The sequence below is a fragment of the Scyliorhinus torazame genome, chromosome 3 (assembly GCF_047496885.1).
Source record: "Scyliorhinus torazame isolate Kashiwa2021f chromosome 3, sScyTor2.1, whole genome shotgun sequence".
NCBI lineage: Eukaryota > Metazoa > Chordata > Chondrichthyes > Carcharhiniformes > Scyliorhinidae > Scyliorhinus > Scyliorhinus torazame.
Window position 1 is genome coordinate 89,092,466 of NC_092709.1, and position 21,424 is coordinate 89,113,889.

Genomic DNA, 21,424 nt, shown 5'->3' on the forward strand with positions numbered 1-21,424 from the left:
ACGGACAGGTAGAGAGGGAGAACGGAACGGTCTGGAAGACAGTCCTACTGGCCCTCCGGTCCAGGAACCGGCCAGTCTCCCGCTGACATGAAGTCCTCCCGGATGCCCTCCACTCCATCCGGTCACTGCTTTGTACGACCACCAACCAGACACCTCATGAACGTCTCGTCTTCCTCAGGAAGTCCTCCTCTGGGACCTCGCTCCCGACCTGGCTGGCAGCACCCGGACCCATCCTGTTCCGAAAACACATGCGGGCGCACAAGTGGGACCCGTTGGTCAAGAGGGTCCATCTACTCCATGCTAACCCCAGTACGTCTACGTGGCGTAGCCCGACAAGATACGGTCTCCCTAAGAGACCTGGCGCCCGCCGGAACCCCACGCACACCCTAGCCACCAGTCCCACCCTCCCCTCCATCGGGGCACCTTACAGGAGGATCGGTCCTTCCGCCGGCCCCCCCCCCCACCCACCGCGCTCCCCACAGGTGCTCCCTTCTCAGGTCAACCGTTTTCCCCACCAGTGCCGTCTGGGGGTGCCGAAGCTGCCATGGAGATCGAAGCCATGCTCCCAGAGTCACAGACGCCGCGCCTCCACCGGAGTCACCGCCGAAGCTCCGATATTCAGAGGACGACCAGGGCCCCCGATCGACCGATTGCTTCATTTTAAATTGTAGACTGTAAACTGTAAACCGATTGCTCCATTTTAAATTGTAAATGTAAACCATCAAATGTACATAGCTATCAGAATTGTAAATAGTTACAAAACACTGTACGGAGGTATTATGGTACCCCCATAACTAATTCTACCACGATGTATGGTAGCTCCGCCCTGCTAGGCGGGGTACAAGAACCCGTGCCGCCCAGCAGCCTTCATTCTGTACCTGAGCTGCTGGGGGAAACATCTAGCTTATTAAAGCCTTCAGTTGGACTACAACCTCGCTTTAGTGGTCATTGATCCTGCATCAGTCTCTAAACTGAACATATTTTGTTGGCCCTTAGCCTTGGTTCTTGACAACTTCGAGTTCTCCAGATTTGCAGAAGTGGACTGTGTTCCTAAAAGAATTAGTTGGACACTTGGCATACAGAAACTCTATTGACACGGATTTCCTAACAGTGTAGCTTGGAGATTACGTTCAAGAACTGTAGTGAGTTTCCTCAAATGTCTGAGATGTGACTAACAGAAAGAAAATAATGCAGTTAAAATGAACAGCATCAGCACTTTAGTAAAAGTCTTCACAACGTTACACTGTTTACAGAACACGGTAGAAAACAAGATTGACATACGAATGATTAACCAGCTTACATCAAATCCTTCATCTCCCCAAGTTAACCCTAACATCTTTCAACTTATAGATAGTTGTATCATACTTACACCTGCTCTAAAAAAAAAAGGAGAGATTTACAAATCAAACACGATAAAAAGCTTTATTTAAACAATCAGAATAAAGCAGGAGCAGTTATCACTCTTTACCCCCCCCCCCCCACCCCCACAAAACAAATACATTTTTCAGTGTTCATATTTCTTACAGCATTTAAGCAGAACACTAGACATAACTGGCAAGTGTTACTCAAAAGAAAAGCAGCAAAATGTAACCAGTACATAATTATACTGTACATGGGCAACACAACATGCAATTCAGGGAAAATGCATATCATTTAATAATGTAAACTTACAACACTACTCTTCATGCCAAGAACAAGTAAACCAAGAGTCAAGGAAAAGTAGGAATGCATCAAAACATGGTCATGATTTAATAGAAACAAAGAACAAATCATACATTTCAAAATCCTCCTGCACTCATTTATTCGTTCAATGACTTTAAAATTGGAAATGCATTTAAAAGTTTTGGTACAGTCTTTTTTTTTCCTCTCCAAAATGATAACTTAGTGTTAAACTTTCAATATCTACAAATACTACTATTGATTGGTATTTTTTCAGTACCGAATCAAAAATAAATTAAATATTTAATCAAGTGTTGAAGTGCTGCCAACAGCAAATGGTAGACAAAATTATGGTCCTGTAACCAAACTGTAACTGTTGGCAACTTACATATCAATCTCCATAGTTAAACATATGGAACCAGTTTATTTGCCACTATACAATTGTAACCATTACTCTGCTTTTCACAAGATTTGTGAAGCCACTAACTGTAGTGTCCATAACGAAGTGTTGCTTTGTTTCACACATCACAAGTCACCGACATGTCGGTATTTCTATAGCAGCTTTTGATTTTCAAATCCTATACTTTAAGGCTCCAGTCCAACACTACTCGCTGAAAGCTGTAATGTAGCCCCTTTCTATGTAGTGCTTCTATCAAGTGCAATCATCATGATCTTCTATTCTGGTTGACAAGACATGGTTGTCTGCCCTCTTCCACACTGCTTTAAATGCTTGCTTCTAATGTGATCATCAGAAAAGAAGTGCTAAAAAGTTGAGCTACTTCATGAAATACCATTTCAATGCAGAATCCAATGTTCAACGTATCCAGCGTACTTTAATCATAAAGGCTTGTCAATTACTGTAACACCTAAAAGAGAGAAAAGATTTTTATAGTCCTGTGTGGGGGAGCAGAACAGAAGGTTATTTTAATAGATATGAAATCAACTATGAGCAGAATGTCCTTCTTTGCTCGAGCAAGAACGATGCAGGAAGGTCTGATGGTTCTGGTAAAATTCCTATGGGATGAAAACTGGAAAATCTACCTCATCCTGCAGACAAGAAACATGTACTTAATACACAAGTAACGGGTTGGTACTGACATTTTGTGAAATTCACGGCAAATGTTATGCTGCAACATCAGCTCACAAGGAAAGCTATACTCTGCAGAGGTGAGCAGATTGAAAATTGTAAATAAAACCCAAATTATGAGTAAATGCCTCTCAAGCACTTCAAAGACTTTCCTCTCAATTTGTGCAATTCTGTATTTTTCTCGCAGTAGATGTTAAATACACTGGTCTATAATCCAGATGTGCCTCAACCTTTGTGAAAAAAATCAAATGAGTGAATTTCCCATGATACTGCCTGTAGCAGGACTGGTTTAGCTCAGTGGGCTAGACAGCTGGTTTGTGATGCAGAACAAGGCCAGCAGCACGGGTTCAATTCCCAAAACAGCTGAGACTTCTGAATTCTCCCTCTGTGTACTCGAACAGGTGCCGGAATGTGGCAACTAGGGGCTTTTCTCAGTAACTTCATTGCAATGTTAATATAAGCCTACTTGTGACAATAAAGATTATTTACATTTACAATTTGGAGGAAATTGTGGACACCTTCACACAGGAATTGCATTTTGATTTCAATTGACCATAACCTAATCATTACTATGTTCAGATCCACAAGTCTTAAGGAACTTCGAAAAATGTCAAGTTAAAGCTCCACTAAATTCTTCTCCTTCAAGACTTGTAGATGTCAGGTATTTATCAAACATACCATTATAAAAAGCTTAGATGTCTTAAAATACGTTAATTTTCACACTGTTTAGCTGGTTCTCTTTCATCACTCTCCATCCCTCCCTTCCTTCATTTTTTGTGCAAACAATTGTTGTGTGTTATTCTGCACCATACTCGAGCCGACTGAGCTAACCAACCCCCTCATTGCTGGAAATCTAAAAAACTCCCATCTTCTTTGATTAGAGACAGATGTGCAGTAACTATTTAATAAGGGTCATTTCCTTATACCAGTACCTACATTCTAACTTCCTACTTTTGTTCTCCAAACTACTTTTGCGACCCATCCTTCCATGTACTTTACATTTTGAAAGCCTGCCGTTTAGCGTAATGTTATTTTTTACATCCTTTTCAGCATATTGTCCTATACTGCTTTCTCGTCTCTTTGTATTTGGCCAGAATGAATTCTAATTGTGGTCAACTACATTATGCTGGCCCAATATGACTAGGTTAAATGTTATTAGGTTATTTCTGCAAATCAAAGATTATCATGCCATGCCAGTAACACTGATCCATAATCTTAAACTTCTACCAATCTAAGCATGCTAGCGTGTGGCAGATGTATATGAAATATTCAGATCAATATGGTTGATAGTTCGGGAATTGTAGCATCTTTTAAAGTCACAAGTAGGCATACATTAACACTGCAATGAAGTTACTGTGAAAAGCCCCGAGTTGCCACACTCCAGCGCCTGTTCGGGTACACAGAGGGAGAATTCAGAATGCCCAAATTACCCAATAGCACGTCTTTCGGGGCTTGTGGGAGGAAACCCACACAGACACGGGGTGAACGTGCAGACTCTGCACAGACAGTGACCCAAGCTGGGAATCGAACCTGGGACCCTGGCGCTGCAAAGCCATACTGCTAACCACTATGCTACCATGCTGTCCAAGACTCATCCCTTGTTTGAAACTGTACAGTACGATCAGCTATTTTAATTAGTGAAACAAGCTCAGCATGTTCATAGAAACCAGCTATTAAATAAATCCATTCTACTCAAACCAATTAAACCAAATATCTTCACCGAATGCACCACCTGAAAAGGTGGTGGTCACAGATTCAATAACTTGCAAAAGGGGACTGGAGACATTTGTTGGGCTATGGAGAAAGAGCAGGGGGGGGTCGGACTATTGAATATCTTTTAAGAGCCAGCACATGAGTGTCTTTAAGACAGAGATAAATAGGTTCTTGATTAATAAGGGGATCAGGATTTATGGGGAAAAGGCAGGAGAATGGGGATGAGAAAAATATCAGCCATGATTGAATGGCGGAGCAGACTCGATGGGCCAAGTGGCCTAATTCTGCTCCTATGTCTTATGGTCTTATGAACAATGGACTGAATGGCCTCCTCTGGCACTTCATCATTAATTATTCAAACTCATTTGGATACCTGATGCACAAGATATGTTGAATGAATGTGTGGCTGAAGAGATGGTGTGAGGGGGAGGGTTTCAGATTCCTGGGGCACTGGGGCCAGGTCTGGGTGGAGATGGGACAAATACAAACTTGAAGGGCTACACCTGAGCAGAACCTGGACTAATGCCCTAGTGAAAGTATTTGGTAGAGTGATTGGGGAAGGTTTAAACTAAAATGTCAGGGGGGTGGGAACCTAAGCAATGAGTCAGAGGAGGAGGAAACAAGGACAAAAGACAGAAAGAGGAATAAGAAAAGTGATAGGCAAAGAAACCAAGGACCAGATTCAAACAGGGCCACAGTGAAAAATATTGGGAGCAAGACAAGTAATGTTAAAAAGACAAGCTTAAAGGCTTTGTGCCTTAATGCGCAGAGCATTCGCAATAACGTGGATGAACTAATCGCGCAAATAGACATAAACGGGTTTGATATAATCGGGATTATGGCTGCAGGGTGACCAGGGATGGGAACTGAATATCCAGAGATATTCAGTATTTAGGAAGGACAGACAAAAAGGAAAATGCTTGGAGTGGCAGTGCTGGTTAAAGAGGAAATTAAGGGGGCGGCATGCGGCGCAATGATTAGCACTGGGACTGCGGCGCTGAGGACCCGGGTTCGAATCTCGGCCCTGGGTCACTGTCCGTGTGGAGTTTGCATATTCTCCCAGTGTCTGCGTGGGTTTCGCCCCCACAACCCAAAGATGTGCTGGCTCTTAAATGGATTGGCCACGCTAAATTGCCCCTTAATTGGAAAAGAAAAATAATTGGCTACTCTAAATTTTTTTTTTTTTAAAAGGAGGAATTAACACAATAGTGTGGAATGTGACATTGTGGAATCTGTATGGGGAGAGCTGCGAAACACCAAGGAGCAAAAAACATTAGTGGGCGTCGTATATAGATCCCCAAACAGCAGGTGATGTTGTGAATGGCATTAAACAGCCAATTAGAGATGCATGCAATAAAGGAATATCTGAAACCATGGGCGATTTTAATCTGCATATCGATTGGACAAATCAAATTAGCCACAATACCGTAGAGGAGGAATTCCTGGAGTGTCTACAGGATGGTTTCCTGGACCAATACATTGGGGAACCAACTAGAGAACCGGCCATCCTAGACTCTGTAATGAGAACGGAATAATTGGCAATCTAGTTGTACGAGACCCATTGGGGACGAGCGACCATAATATGGTAGAATTTTTCATCAAGATGGAGAGAGAAGTAGATGATTCTGAGACTAGGGTCTTGAACCTTAATAAAGGAAACTACGATGATACGAGGCACGAGTTGGCTTTGATCGATTGGGGAACGTTACTTAAACGGATGACAATGGATAAGTAATGGCAAACATTCAAGGAGTGCATGGAGGAACTGCAACAATAGTTTATTCCTGTCTGGCACAAAAGTAAAATGGGAAAGGTGGCCAATCCATGGATTACAAGGGAAATTAGAGGTAGGATTCGATCCAAGGAAGAAGCATATAAATTGGCCATGAAAAACAAATAGACCTGAGAATTGGGAGCAGTTTAGAATTCAGCAAAGAAGGACCAAGGATGGAGTTTTCACATTCTCTCCGTGTTTCCAGGGTCTCACCCCCACAACCCTATGATGTGCAGTGTAGGTGAATTGGCCATGCTAAATTGCCCCTTAATTGGGAAAAAAAAGAATTGGGTACTCTTAAATTTATTTTAAAAAAGGAACAAGGGATTGATTAAGATAGGGAAAATGGAGTGCGAGAGTAAGCTTGTAGGGAACATTAAAACTGACTGTAAAAGCTTCTATATTCTATAGGTACGTGAAGGGAAAACGTTTGGTGAAAACAAAAATGTAGGTCCCTTAGTCAGAAACAAGGGACTCTCTAATAGGGGACAAAGAAATGGCTAAGCAACTAAACACATGCTTTGGTTCTGTCTTCACAAATGAGGATACAAATCAGATACCAGAAATGTTGGTGAATGCAGGAATTAAAGTGTCTTTTTCAAATTGGCAGGCAGTGACTAGTGGGATCCTGTGGGTATCAGTTCTAGGGCCCCAGCTATTCACAATATGCATTAATGATTTAGATGAGAACACAAAATTAATATCTCCAAATTGGCAGATGACACCAAGTTGGGTGTGAGAGTGAGCTGTAATGAGGATACAGAGATCCTTTAGTGTGATTTGGACAAGTTGAGCGAGTGGGCAAATGAATGGCAGATGCAGTATAATTTGGAGAAATGCGAGGTTTCCACTTTGGTAACAAAAACAAAGCGGCAGACTATTATCTGGAATGGTGATAAATAGGAGATGGGAATGTGCAGCGAGACCTAGGTGCCCTCATACACCAGTCATTGAAGGTAAGCATGCAGATACTGCAGGCGGTAAAGAAGGCAAATGGTATGTTGGCCTTCATAGCAAGAGAATCAGAGCACAGAAGCAGGGACGTCTTGCTGCAATTAGGCAGGACATTGGTGAGGCCACACCTGAAATATTGTGTGCAGTTTTGGTCTCCTTATCTGAGGAAGGATGTTCTTTCTCTAGAGTGTAGCGAAGGTTTACCAGACTGATTCCTGGGATAGTAGGACTGACACATACAAGGAGAGATTGAATTGGTTAGGATTGTATTCACTGGAGTTCAGATGAATGAGGGGGGGGGGGGGGGGGGGGGGAATCTCATAGAAACCTATAAAGTTCTAACAAGACTAGACAGGGTAGATACAGGAAGGATGTTCTCGATGGTGGGTGAGTCCAGAACTAGGGGTCACAGTCTGAGGATAGGGGGCAAACCATTTAGGATAGAGATGAGAAGTTTCTTCACCCAGAGAGTGGTCGGCCTGTGGAAGTAGTTGAGGCCAAAACATTACATGTTTCCAAGAATCTATGTTTTCAAGAAGCAGTTAGATGTAGCACTTAAGGCGAAGGGGGTTCAAAGGATATGGGGTAAAGCAGGATTAGGCTATGAGTTGTATGATCAGCCACGATCACAATGAATTGCAGAGCAGGCTCAAAGGACTGAATGGTCTCCTCCTGCTCCTATTTCTATGTTTATACATCTCATGGTCTGGCGGAAAATGGTAGATTTTAAATAGTTCCATTTGCAACAGCTTGAGATCAAAGCATAGAGACGAGCAGGCACAGTCATTCTGAATAGTAAAATGGCCCCACAAGTCTCGTCAGATATTTATAGAACAAATATTAATTAGAGTTGGTGAGTACAAACGGCATATTTAAAAGTGTAACAGAAGATGATCCCATCCCTTTATCTCCACCATGGTTGTGTCTGGAGTTATTTTTCAGATTGAAGATGCATTTGTTTGAAGGAAGTAGCAGAGAAACAAGATGACATCTGGGTTGCAGCATGTGGGGACTCAGCAACATGACCAATACCTTTTAAGAAGTGACTAATAATTTTTCACCTCTATCCCAATTTATTTCCCCTTTACAGGTCAAGTATGATCTGTTTGGTTATCAAAAGTGCATTTGTAAGTCAGTTATCAAAGGCTGGCATTTTCCAGCCGTTCCCGCCAATGGCAAACCAACCCCCGCGGAAGAGAAACACATCGTGGGGGCACAGAAAATCCCACCACTAAATTGTAGAATAAAGTAAATAAAATTTTACAGACGGTAGATAACACCTTTCTGTTGATAGCTCATCAACTTGAAATGTCTGCATTTGTTGCTTGACCTGCTGTTTGTTTTAATTACACATTAAATAATTACTTTTATTGCTCAAGGCAAGCATTTGTTGAAAATGGCAAAAACTAGAATATTTGTACGGATATTACCCATGATAAGTAATGTTCTATGTTGTAAAAGGCATGATGCTGTATATTGCGAGTTTCAAAGAAAAGGTCCATTTTCTCTCAATTTAAAATATTTTTATAAACATGAAGTTTAAATGACTGTTATGTTTTGGGACTGTCTCTTTAATTTATGAAAAAATGGAGTGGTAATGGGATCATGTAGCCTGCTTAGAATTCTGTCCAACAAGCACAGGTGGGCGACCGGATGGCAGTGTTTAGCACTCCTGCCTCACAGTACCACGGACCCGGGTTAAATTCTGGCCTTGAGTCACTGTCTGTGTAGAGTTTCCACGTTCTCCCAGTGTCTGTGTAGGTTTCTTTTGGGTGCTCCGGTTTGGCCCACAGTCCAAAGATATGCAGGTTAGGTGGATTGGCTATGCTAAATTGCCACTTAGTGTTCAAAATGAGATGTGTAGGTTAGGTTAACGCGTTATATAGGGAGGAGAAATGAGTTTGGGTGGGATACTCTTTCAGACGGTCGGTGCAGATTCAACTGACTGGGAAGAAGGTGCAAGGTGGTCACACCTTTATGCAATGGTACAATTAGTCGTGCTGACTCAGGGTAGACCTGTGAATCCCAAGTCTCACAGGGAATATTAAGAACGTCAGGACTCATGAAAAGATTGTACTTTAAATTGTCGGTTTAATTCCAAGATAGCATGAGGTTGGGAACCTATAGGATAGATAATTAACATTTGTATCTGGATACAAAGCCCATGTGATTCACGTTGCCATAGAGATGAGCTGTGAAGGGGAAAAAGGCAATAAAATGTCACTATAGTACCGGGTTGCAGGTTTTCCAAGATATACCTGATGAAGTGAGAGCGAGCAGGAGAAAACAAGAGCGAAACCAATTACGGGGTTAGAGGCGGTCAGTCCTGCACTAAAGAAAGAAAATACTGACTCTTTCAGTTACCACACAGATTGTGGGTGGGACTTCATGCTCAGCTTGATGAAACTGAGTTTGTGTGGATTTGAAGGTGGCAGGTAAACTAGCCTATCTTGGGCTGGAGGGAGGAATCTCCAATGTAACCCTCACAGTGAAAGGCAGTTCTGGGATTAAAATTTATCTGGGTGGGAAAGTAAAAAGGAAGAAAGCCATCGGGAGCCAAGAATAACTTTGGACTGGTTCCTGGAGAAGAAAATATCCACTTAAGGGACAGCGAAAACATAACTACAGCAGGATATTTTCAATTACCTTCAAAGATAAATGGGCAATTTCTTTTCTGCAGCTTGGATTATAAATTAGCCACTGAATAATGTTTAGACCATGTTACTTTTAGTTTGTTTTCCACAGTAATGTTCTCAAAACATGAAAATAGTTTTGTGTTCAGTGTCACTGGAAATTCAAATGAAAGCAAAATACTGTGGATGCTGGCAATCTGAAATAAAAACAAAGTTACAGAAAAGCAGGACTGGCAGCATCTGCGGTGAGAGAAAAACAGAGTTAATGTTTTGGTTTAAGTATGACTCTTCTTCTGAACTGAAGAGGGTAGAAATGTGATTAGTTTTATACTGTTGAGACTAGGTGAAAGGGATCTGGTGAAATAAAAGGGAAGGCAGGTTAAAAATCAAAGATGTCATGGAACAAAAAGCAAAGGGAATGAGGAAATGGTCACAGCAAAAGGAACAGAGCATTGCCCCAGAGTAAGTGTTAATAGCAGAATAGAGGTCAGCTCTGTTTGAAAGCAAAAAAAAGAAAACAGGGTACGTTACACTTGGGGGAAAAAAGATTCAAACTGGATGACAGAGTTCATGATCTGACGTTGTTGCACTCAAATGTTGAGTCCAGGCTACAAAATGCCTAATCGGAACGAGAAGTGCCGGAGATGGAATATATGAAGGTGAGAGAAGGGTGGAAACTGGAAGTAAATTAATATATTTTTAGTTCTACACGAGATTGGAAGCAGCACTGATAGTGATCGATGTAATGGGAAAGCAAGTGGGATGTGGCCCCGTGTAGGACTGGAATAAAGAATGTTCTATATAACCCACAAAAAGAAAGGCATAACCAGGGCCCATGTGAGTACCCATAACCACACCCCTTATTTGGAGGAAATGGGTCAAGTTGAAGAATTTAGGTTGGAGCCATAGCTGGCATAAAGGAAAATGGTTGTGGTGGTTGGAGGTCAAATCACCTCAGTTCCAGGACATCACTGCAGGAGTTCCTCAGGGTAATGTCCTAGGTTCTGCATGGTGGTGCAGTGGTTAGCACCGTTGCCTACGGTGCTGAGGACCCAAGTTTGATCCCGGCCCTGTGTCACTGTCCATGTGGAGTTTGCACATTCTCCCGTGTCTGCGTAGGTTTCATCCCCACAACATAAAGATGTGCATGGTAGATGGATTGGCCACGCTAAATTGCCCCATAATTGGGGAAAAATAATTGGGTAATCTAAATTTGAAAAAAAAAAATGGATAGTGTCCTAGGTCCAAGCATCTTCAGCTGCTTCATCAATTTTTTGAAGTAAATTTAGGGTATCCAATTTTTTTTCCAATTAAGGGGCAATTTAGCATGAAAAACCACCTACCAGGCACATCTTTGAGCTGCTTCATCAATCACCTTCCTTCAATCATAAGATCAGAAGTGAGGATGTTTGCTGATGACTGCACAATGTTCAGCACCATTCACAACTCTTCAGATACTGAAGCAGTCTTTATCCAAATGCAGCAAGGACTGGATGGATAATATCCAGGCTTCAGCTGACTAGTGACAAGTAGCAATCATGCCAAACAAGTTTCAGGCAATGACCATCTCCAACAAGAGAGGATCTAACCATCGCCTCTTGACATTCAATGGCAGTACCAAGACTGAAACCCCCACTATCAATATCCTGGGGTGGTACCTTTGACCAGAAACAGAACTGAGCTAGCCATATCAATACTGTGGCTACAGGAGCAGGTTAAAGGCTAGGAATCCTGTGGCGAGTAACTCACCTCCTGACTCTCCAAAGCCTGTCCACCATCTACAAGGCACTAGTCAGGAGTGTAATAGAATACTCTCCACTTTCCTTGATGAGTGCAGCTCCAACAACACTCGAAGCTCGACACCATCCAGGACAAAGCAGCCTGCATGATTGCTATCCCTTCCACAAACATTCACTCCATCCACTACAGGCACAGAGTAGCAGCCGTGTGCATCATCTACAAGATGCACTGCAAGAACTCACAAAAGTTCTTTAGGCAGCAGCTTCCAAACCCACAAGCACTACCACCTAGTAGGACAAGGGCAGCAGATACCAGGCGAACACCACCATCTGGAGGTTCCCTTCACCATCCTGACTTGGAACTATATCGCCGTTCCTTCGCTGAGTCAAAATCCTGAACTCCCATCCTAACAGCATTGAGGGTGTACTGACACCATAGGAACTGCAGCAGTTCAAGAAGGCAGCTCACCACCACCTTCTCAAGGGAAACTAGGGATGGACAATAAATTGTCTAGCCAGCGACACCCTCATCCTATAAATTTTTTAAAATTTATTTTTTTATTATAAAAATAAATTGCTCAATGAGGATGCCAGGAGGAAAAGGGGAATGGTGTTGGATGGGGACTGTTCAGGCTTCAGCTCAAGCGGGAAGAAGAGAGCTCTCAGACCATTGTGGTGAGAGATGGAGGTTAGAGGGATTGGAAGCATATAGTGAAGCGGAGGCAATTAGGGCCAGAAAACTGAAAATTGTTGAGATGAGGTAGGGCATCAGAAGAATCACGAATGGAGAGAGAAGAGAGACACACGAGAGAGAGAGAGAGAGAGACACGAGAGAGAGAGAGAGAGACACGAGAGAGAGAGAGAGAGGGAGTCACGAGAGAGAGAGAGAGAGAGAGAGAGACACGAGAGAGAGAGAGAGCGCGGGCGCGCGAGAGAGAGTGCGAGAGACAGCAAAAAGAAAGTTCAGTTTGGCAGTGAAAATTCAAGTCTCTTTTAAAAAGTTCACTCTACGGAGATCATAAACAATATACCTCAATACTCTGGGCCATGGAGCAAGTGCAATATATGTCTGCTGTGCTGACTTATGAATTGAATCTTGAAGAACCTCGCCCATAAAGCAGGAAATAAATCAAATATACAAATAATTAATCATGTTTGTGTTGTCCCAAGACAGTTGCAAATATCACACTGTTTCGTCCAACCTTACTCCGGCAGTGGAGAATGATGGATGCATCAAACCCACAATTTGCACACATGTCAAAATGAATGATGTCACAAGGTTATCATTTCTCAACTTCAGCTGCTTAGATCTTGAGTGAATGATTTGGATCATTCATCAACCAGAAAAACATGGGAAAAAAACAAAATATGAAATGAAAAGCAACTCGGTAAACTAATTCCTTTGGTGTTTTGCACCAAAGATGAAAGATGCAATATCCCATTAAACCTGCAGAGGGAGAGCTTGGACACGTATACAACAGACAGGCGACGCCAGCTCAATTCATCGAAAGAACTCTCCAAGGTGGTCTGTAAAATAACACTAATGGAGTGCTGTAAACATGGCTATACAAATACTGAGAAAGAAAAGGCAGCAATTTTATTTTTCACCTGCATAACTTCTTCCTGTGCTCATACACTGTGGTAGAAGTATCCATTTATCTAATGCTGGGTTGTAATATTCCACAGATGCAAGGTTACAGGAGCCATCATCTCCACCGGCTACATACAGCAGACCATTTACTGCACAGACACCTGTCAGGAGTGGAGGCAGGACAAAGAGGTTAGTTTGTTTCCTGCACCTTGTGCACAAACAAAAATAATAAACAAACATTTGCTTAGCCAATCCTACCTGCATTCCTCCTGCACATATTCATGTCTGCAACCTGCTTCCAGGTATTTGCAGAGGAGTCATACATTTCCACACTTTTCCTCACCAGTGGGCCATCATGACCTCCAACTGCATAGAGTAAACCACTGAGAACTCCCACACCTGCAACAATGCAAACAAGACCCAATTACTCATGATTGCTGATAAAATGATCTCCTTTCTTGAAACGAGGGAGCGTCCATGATTCTGCCGACCACAGTGGATTGTAACAATATACCTTGCATAACCCACCATTACCCTCCTGAATCCATTTTTCTTGATACTTGAATTGGTGCAGCGGCTGGGGGAAGTGGTGGCAAAGACAGGGAATGAGAAGAACATTTTTACAACTGTTTCAGACACCGCTCCCATTGTAAGCTAATTTTAATCATATAAAAAAAACACAAGTGAATTTGGCTGCAGTCATGAATTTGGCTTTCCCTTTGCTGAATAATGTTTTTGACTGTTACAAAGATGGGGCTGTATTGTATTAGCAAAGTGAAAGCTGTTCATAAGAGACATGAGCAGTAACTTCAGGTACACTGCACTATAAATAAAATTCAATCCCATGTAATTTATTTGGAATACTGCAGTGCACATGACAAAAGTAACCATATGAAAACATCCCAAAATGCTTCAAAACTAGTAAAATTACTTTTTGTGTGTTTAATCCAGAGAACTGTTAGAGCCATTTTGCATACAGAAGGGACTCGTAAATAGTAGTGAGATAAATGAACAAACAATACGTTCTAGTGATGTCGGTTGCGGCATGAAAATTGACCAGGAAAATTGACTACGAGAACGCTCCAACTGTTCTTTAAATAGTGCCATAGGATCATATACACCCACCTGAGAGGGTAGGTGTGGCCTTCGTTTAAGGTCTCATCTGAAACATGGCACCTCAGACAGTGCAGCACTCCCTTTAGGGATTGCTCTGAAGCTACAATTGCATTTAAAAATAAATAAATCACAGGAAGATGCATAACTTCCCTTTTTGAAATATTGCATTAAAAAAGGTATTAAAATTATTTCCGGTGTAATATTTGTAGCAAAAAAATATAACTTTCCAACAAATTTTAGAATATTAAAAATAGCAGAGGAAATCGGATTGTTATTTGCAGATAATTCAGAAATTAATGAATGTTAAAGATACTGTTATAATTTATTTGCTCCAAAAGGTGATCATCAACAGGGTATGTTACTGCCTTTCATTGTATCATAGAATAATACAGCACAGAGGAAAGCCCTTCATTCCATCACATGCCAGATCCTAGAGAGCTAATGGAACAATTCTACTGTTCTTTCCCCACAGCCGTGTCAATCTTTCCCATTCAAGTGCAGTCTGTATTTTCCAAATTCCCACCTGCTCCACTGCGACGCGTGCTCATTTCAGCAATGTAGGTCCATTCATTTTTGGCTGAGTTGTAGGCCTCTACAGAGCTAAGACATTGCCGTGATGCTCCATCATAGCCACCTACAGCATACAGCACACCTAGCAAAAACACAAAAAATGTGGTCAAAAACACAAAAAATGTGGTTAAAGGACAAGAGCTTTTGTATATATTTACACACCATAATGGAGAATACAAGGTTCGGTTCATAGATTTTCTTTTCAGATGGTACTGAGATTACCTCCAAATATATTAAATATTCATAGATGCCATTTCGTATTAAATTTTGACAATGTAGAAAGTAAGAGATTATACACCCCTAATGAAAGTAAGAGATTATACACCCCTAATTAATAATAATAATCTTTATTGTCACAAGTAGGCTTACATTAACATTGCAATGAAGTTACTGTGAAAAGCCCCTAGTCGCCACATTCCGGCGCCTGTTCAGGTTCACTGAGGGAGAATTAAGAATGAACAGCACCTATACTTGCTCAGGAAACTAAGGAAATTCAGCATGTCAACATTAACTCTTACCAACTTTTACAGATGCACCATAGAAAGCATCCTATCTGCTGCATCACAGCCTGGTATGGCAACTGCTCAGCCAAGACCGCAAGAAACTTCAGAGAGTCGGGAACACAGCCCAGTCCAGCACACAAACCTGCCTCCCATCCGTTGACTCTATCCACACCTCCTGCTGCCTTGGGAAAGAGGGCAGCATAATCAAAGACCCCAGCCACCCAGCTTACTCACTATTCCAACTTATTCCATCAGGCAGGAGATACAAAAGTCTGAGAACACACTCAAACAGATTCAAAAACAGCTTCTTCACCGCTGTTACCAGACTCTTAAACGGCCCTCTTATGGGCTTATCTGATTAATACTACACTCCTGTATGCTTCACCCGATGTCGGTGTCTATGTATTTACATTGTGTTGCCCTATTATGTATTTCCTTTTACTTTATTTTCATGTACTAAATCATCTGATGAGCTGCTCGCAGAAAAATTCTTTTCACTGTACCTTGGTACATGTGACAATAAACAAATCCAAATGCTCCTTCCAGGCGAAGCAACTATTTTTTTATTAATAATATTCTTTATTAGTATCACAAGTAGGCTTAACACTGCAATGACGTTACTGTGAAAATTCCCCTCGTCACCACACTATTGTTGGGGTACTCAGAGGGAGAATTCAGAATGTGCATTCATATAAGCACATCTTTTGGGACTGTGGGAGGAAACTGGAAAACCCGGAGGAAAGCCATGCAGACACGGGGAGAACGTGCAGACTCCACACAGACAAGCCGGGAATCAAACCCGTGAAGCAACAGTGCTAACCAATGTGCCACCATGCCACCCTGGCACTTCTTACTTGTACTTCTTTCAATTTTGTCTCATTTATTCGCTGCTCAAAATGTGGTCTCCGCTGTACTGGGGAGAACAAACGCAGACTGTCCCCATTCAATAGCCTGCCATCATTCAGTAGCAAGGTTTACGCATAAAGAATGGCGCCCTCTTAATGAGAGGTATTCAATGTGTAGAACTGTACCACAGCAAGCAGTAAAATGGCTTTGGGGTGGGCAGGCCGGGGAGCAAATAAATCTGAATAAAGTGGATTCCCACAGAGGTTTTCTGCATTGTTTTAAAATGTTGACTTCATTGACTATGGACAAGCATAGTATATTATTATGTACCCACGAGGGGCTGAGAATTTAAACAAACATAACTTTAAAAAAAAATACAAACCAGCATTAATTGCATTTGCAAATAGTTAAGAATTTATTACAAGACTGTTAACTGGGTGGCTGAAAAACTATCTCCCCTTCTCAGAGCTATACCACAAACCAGTCATGTCACTAAGAGGCCATGATTTCTTGTAGCCCATTTAAGCTGTGGCAGGAAATGTACATAATTCCGGTTTATATTGTAGAAGAACATAATAGAAGCGAAGATCCAATTATAGTGACAAATTCCAACATTACAGTTCACTAACCATGCAAGTGAATTAAACAGCACTCCCATGACAAAGAAATTACTAACCATTTGTAGTTCAGCCTCTGGGTGAACTATTATGTAACAGTGGGATTTCTAAACCTTAAGCGTTAAAATAAATACCACAGTATAACTACTTATTTCCAGTATTTTGTATGTTTTACAGTTGGAAACCTGAAACTATAATGCATAATTTCATTGGTTAAAAAACCTGGGAGCATCAATTTGCTATCTTCTAATAAAAATAATAATCATTACCCTGTAGTGACAAAACATGAACTAAACAAAAATTGTTGAAATCCACCTCAGCCTACTCCCAAGGGCCCCACTATCACAAATCACAGTCTTCAGGCAATCTGAATCAATCCACATAATATCAAGAAACAGCTGATACACTGGGTATAGCACCGTCGCTGTGCCTTGACAACATGTTGGCAGTAGTACAGAAGAGCTGTGCTCCAGAAATAGCTGCGTTTAACCAAAATGTTCCAGTACAGCTACAACATCTACCCAACAACTTGGAAAATTGCTCAGCTATGCCATGTCCACAACAAAAAGGAGAAATCCAAACCCAGCCAATTATCACCCCATCAGAATACACCCAATCAGCAAAGTAATGGAAGTTGTTGTCGACAGTGTTGTCAAATGGCATTTACTCAGCAATAACTTGCTCACTGGCTTTGGGTTCTGTCACGGCCACTTAGATCCTGACCTCATTACAGCTTTGGTCCAAACACTGACTTGACAAAAGTGAGGCGAGAATCACTGTCCTTGACATCAAGACAGCACTTAACCCAATTGCGGCATTGAGGACCCCAGCAAAACTGGAGTCAATGGGAATCAGGGGCAAACTCTCCACTGGTTGGACTCAAATCTAGCACAAAGGAAGATGGTTGTTCTTGTTGGGGGTCAATAACGTCAGCTCCTGGACATCACTGCAGGAGTTCCTCAGAGGAATGTCCTGGGCCAAAATGTTCAGTTGCTTCATCAATAATCTTCCCTCCGTCACCTAATGTCAGAAGTGGGGATGTTTGCTGATGATTGCACAATGTTCAGTACCATTCCAAATTCTCAGCTACTGAAGCAGTCCATGTGCATATGCAACAAGACCTGAACAATATTCAGTCTTGGCCTGATAAGTGGCAAGTAACATTTGTGCCACAAAAGCATCAGGCAATGACCATCTACAAGAGTGAATCTATCCCAGAGGGTTGCCATTGACCAGAAACTTAAGTGGATCAGTCATATAAATATCATGGCTACAAGAGCAGGTCAGAGGACAGGAATGCTGTAATGAATAACTAATTTCCTGATTCCCCAAAGCCTTTTCATCATCTACAAGGCACAAGTCAGGACTGTGATGGAATACTCTGCACCTGAGTGGATAGGTGTAGCTCCAACACTCAAGACGCTCAACATTCAAAAGCAGCCACTTGATCGGTGCCATGTCCACAACCCTAAACATTAATTCCCTCCACCACTAATGAAATAGCAGCATGTCCATTGTGTACAAGATGCACTGCAGCAACTGACCAAGGTTCCTTTGGCAGCACTTTCCAGACTTGCGACCTCTACCTGAGAAGGACAAGGTCATCAGGTACATGAATAAACCACCACCTGTAAATTCTCCTCCCAGCCACACACCATCCTGATTTGGAACAATGCCACCATTCCTTAAATATCACTAGGTAAAAATCCTGGCGCTTATAGCACCATGGGAGGACCTACATCCTCTCATGGGTAATCTAGAGGTGGACAAGAAACTGACCATGTCTGTGACATTCACATGCCATGAATGACAAAAAAAGGCAGAACAGGTTTTAATTTCGAGTACAATATACCTGATTCAGCAGAACTCACCTCCTACAACACCCACACCAACACTACTCCTCCTGGTGTTCATTGGGGCCACATGAAACCATTCATTCGCTTTGACGTTGTATACCTCTACAGACGATAAACCTGCAATAAAGTAACATATTATGCACCAAATATCACACACACACACCGTATATCAAAAATATATTGAAGTAGACTGTTAATCGTATTCAACCAATCAACAATTCTTATATAAAACTTCACACAACTCATACAAATGTGCAACTGGCAGTCTCATGGCTTACTCCACAGGTCTACAATAGGTGTGGGTATACATCTGGTACCAGTACTAACAACCAGAGGTAATGAGTTTATAATCCCCGCATGGCAAGTTGTAAAACCAAATTCATTTTTTCCCTTTTTGGGCTATGAAAGTTTCTGGACTGTCATAAAAACACAACTAGGTCACAAATGTGATATTTCTGATCATTTTAAATGATCAACTTACCCCTGGTTTCATTTATCTTATTTTTCTTAATTTTATTCACCCGTTTTTCTCATTTATTTTGAAGAAAGTATTAAAATACATTCAGTTACAGATCTAGGGGCACAGTACTTCATCATGTGCAAGCCCAGAAAGTGAGTATCAGCCGGCTATTTGAGAGCGTCACATGAAAGCTCAATTCTGTCTGTAACAGAATTTCACATCCATGCACTTTCTAGGAGGGCATCACTGGATATTTAGCAGAAACTCAGACCAAGTCCTCTTTCCTTGCCAGGAAGCAGAGGCCAACCGAAAAAAAACGTAATTCATCGCTCCTTCATGGCTTTAGATTTGGAGTAAATTTATCACCCTAGCCTGCTTTATTTTCTACTGGGCTACTTTTATATTTTCCTACGATGATGTACATATTTTCCCATTCCAAGAAGTCGCCTACCTCCTACCCAATTTCCATTTCTCTGATTTGCTGCATAATCTCGCTCTCATGTTTTGCCTTCACTGCTGTTTAGTTTAACCCATCCCCACCACAGCACCCACTCACACACCACCACCCCCTCCACACCAAGATCCAGTGTTTTCCAGCTCTTTATGGGCCCACAGTAGGTCTATCAATAAGAGCTGGCATACATCTGATAACGGCTGTGATATCACAACACCCCCACCACATTATTAATCATCATACTATTTCAGTACATTTAAGCATTGTAAATTTACTGGAAGTTACTAATATATCCAAAATTAAATAGCAGAAACGATTCCAAGCAATTTATAGTCAGATAAGAAAAAGAAACGATTTGCAAAACACAGGCAAGTTATTTAGAATTGAAAGTGATACAAACAAGCGGAAAGCAAGTTTGTTAATGAGCTTTTTCAGATTGCATTTTAAACATATCAACATAAGTGAACAATTTAGACCCAACAGCAAATATTACCAACAATACACAGTTCATGTATTGTGCCACCTGATGATCTAAACACTTCTCAAACAAGTTGATAAATGTAATGCTTTTACAGGGTAGAATATTTTAAAATAAGGGACAGGATCGTTTTTGGATCGTACTCTCAATAGGTTCAGAGGGCCATCTATCTACACAACTTTCCTGGAGGAAGCCATTGTACAGCTGCCAACTAACAGGGCTCCTGGAGACGGGCTGCTAAACAGGCAGGTTCTGCAGGTGGGAGGGCCAGTCGGAACATCCAGGAGAGGTGGGTGCTGCTGCTGTACTTGGGAGACCATGAGGTTGCCTCAAGATGGAGGCACCCTCTGAAGACGACAAAAATCAGCATAAAGAAATGCGAGCACAGCTTGCAGGCCATCATTGGGTAGAGGAATCCCTCCACAAGATGGCCTGCCGCTACAGCTATGGCCCTCCAGCACCTCGCTGGCTCCCCAGTCTACTGCAAGGAGGTCACCAATTTTTTCTGACATGGGGGCCCTTCTTTGCTCATTAGGCGTTGGATTCGCCGGTCCCCCAGCCATGTGTTTCTTGGCGCTGCACCCTTTGCTGGCGGCGAGATTCTATCTTCCCGCCCCTCTCAATGGGATTTCCGATTGTTACCACCCCACGGCGCCGGGAAACCCGTGTGTGGAGGTGCGCTGCCAGCAAGAAAAGTGAATCGCAACCAGGGAGAATTCTGGCCTAGCATCCCGCTGCTGCCAGGCAGGTAGTTGGTGCCTTTCAGACCTGTCTCCATCAAGATTGCTCAGAGGCTGAAACACAACATAATCTTATATTTATATAGCACCTTTAATGTAATAAAACATCCCAAAGGGCTATGAGACTGGATGAGATTACAAAGGCAGGGAAGGGCGAAGTCAGGGAGGGATTTGAAAAGAAAAATTAGAATTTTGAATTCAAGGCATTGCTTGACCGGGTGAGTGGCGAACGGAGTTTTGGATGGCCTCCAATTTACAGAAGATAGAATAGAGCAGATAGTTGGGATTGCATGGAAATAGTTCAGAGGTAACAAAAGCATGAATGAGGGTTTCAGCAGCAGAAGAGCTGAGAAAAGGGCAAAATCAGAAGTGACTGGATGATCATGTCGGGTCAAATGTGAGAACAAGGCTGCAAACAACCTGGTATAATCACAGGCTGTTTGCCATGGAGAGGGATCGAATTCGTAGCTAGGCAATGGAGTTTGGAGCAGGAACCAAAAACAACAGCTTCAGCCTTCTCAATATTTTCTTGTGAGGAAATTTCCACTCATCCAGATGGTGGTGAAAAAGAGCTGGGTGACACTAACATACATGTGAAAACTAATGCTGTGTTTTTGGATGAGGTTTCTGAGCA

The 21,424-nt window shown here is 42.1% G+C and overlaps 1 protein-coding gene and 1 long non-coding RNA gene across 4 annotated transcripts in view; one reads left to right on the top strand and one right to left on the bottom strand.

Annotated features, from left to right (window-relative positions):
* The window catches only part of LOC140408564 (uncharacterized), a 23,059-nt gene extending 7,192 nt beyond the window's left edge, over window positions 1-15,867 (top strand). Inside the window, exons 2-3 of the long non-coding RNA XR_011940142.1 lie at window positions 13,246-13,339; window positions 15,367-15,867. This is a non-coding gene — a long non-coding RNA (uncharacterized lncRNA). The remainder of the gene's footprint in view (window positions 1-13,245; window positions 13,340-15,366) is intronic.
* klhl2 (kelch-like family member 2) overlaps window positions 1,201-21,424 on the bottom strand; it is a 162,241-nt gene continuing 142,017 nt past the window's right edge. For all 3 annotated transcript variants that reach the window (XM_072495938.1, XM_072495939.1, XM_072495940.1), the window contains 5 exons: window positions 18,674-18,775; window positions 14,790-14,918; window positions 13,409-13,549; window positions 13,168-13,311; window positions 1,201-2,525 (listed from right to left, as the gene is read on the bottom strand). In XM_072495938.1, the coding sequence (XP_072352039.1) occupies window positions 2,497-2,525; window positions 13,168-13,311; window positions 13,409-13,549; window positions 14,790-14,918; window positions 18,674-18,775 (545 nt within the window). In that variant the 3' untranslated portion in view covers window positions 1,201-2,496. The remainder of the gene's footprint in view (window positions 2,526-13,167; window positions 13,312-13,408; window positions 13,550-14,789; window positions 14,919-18,673; window positions 18,776-21,424) is intronic.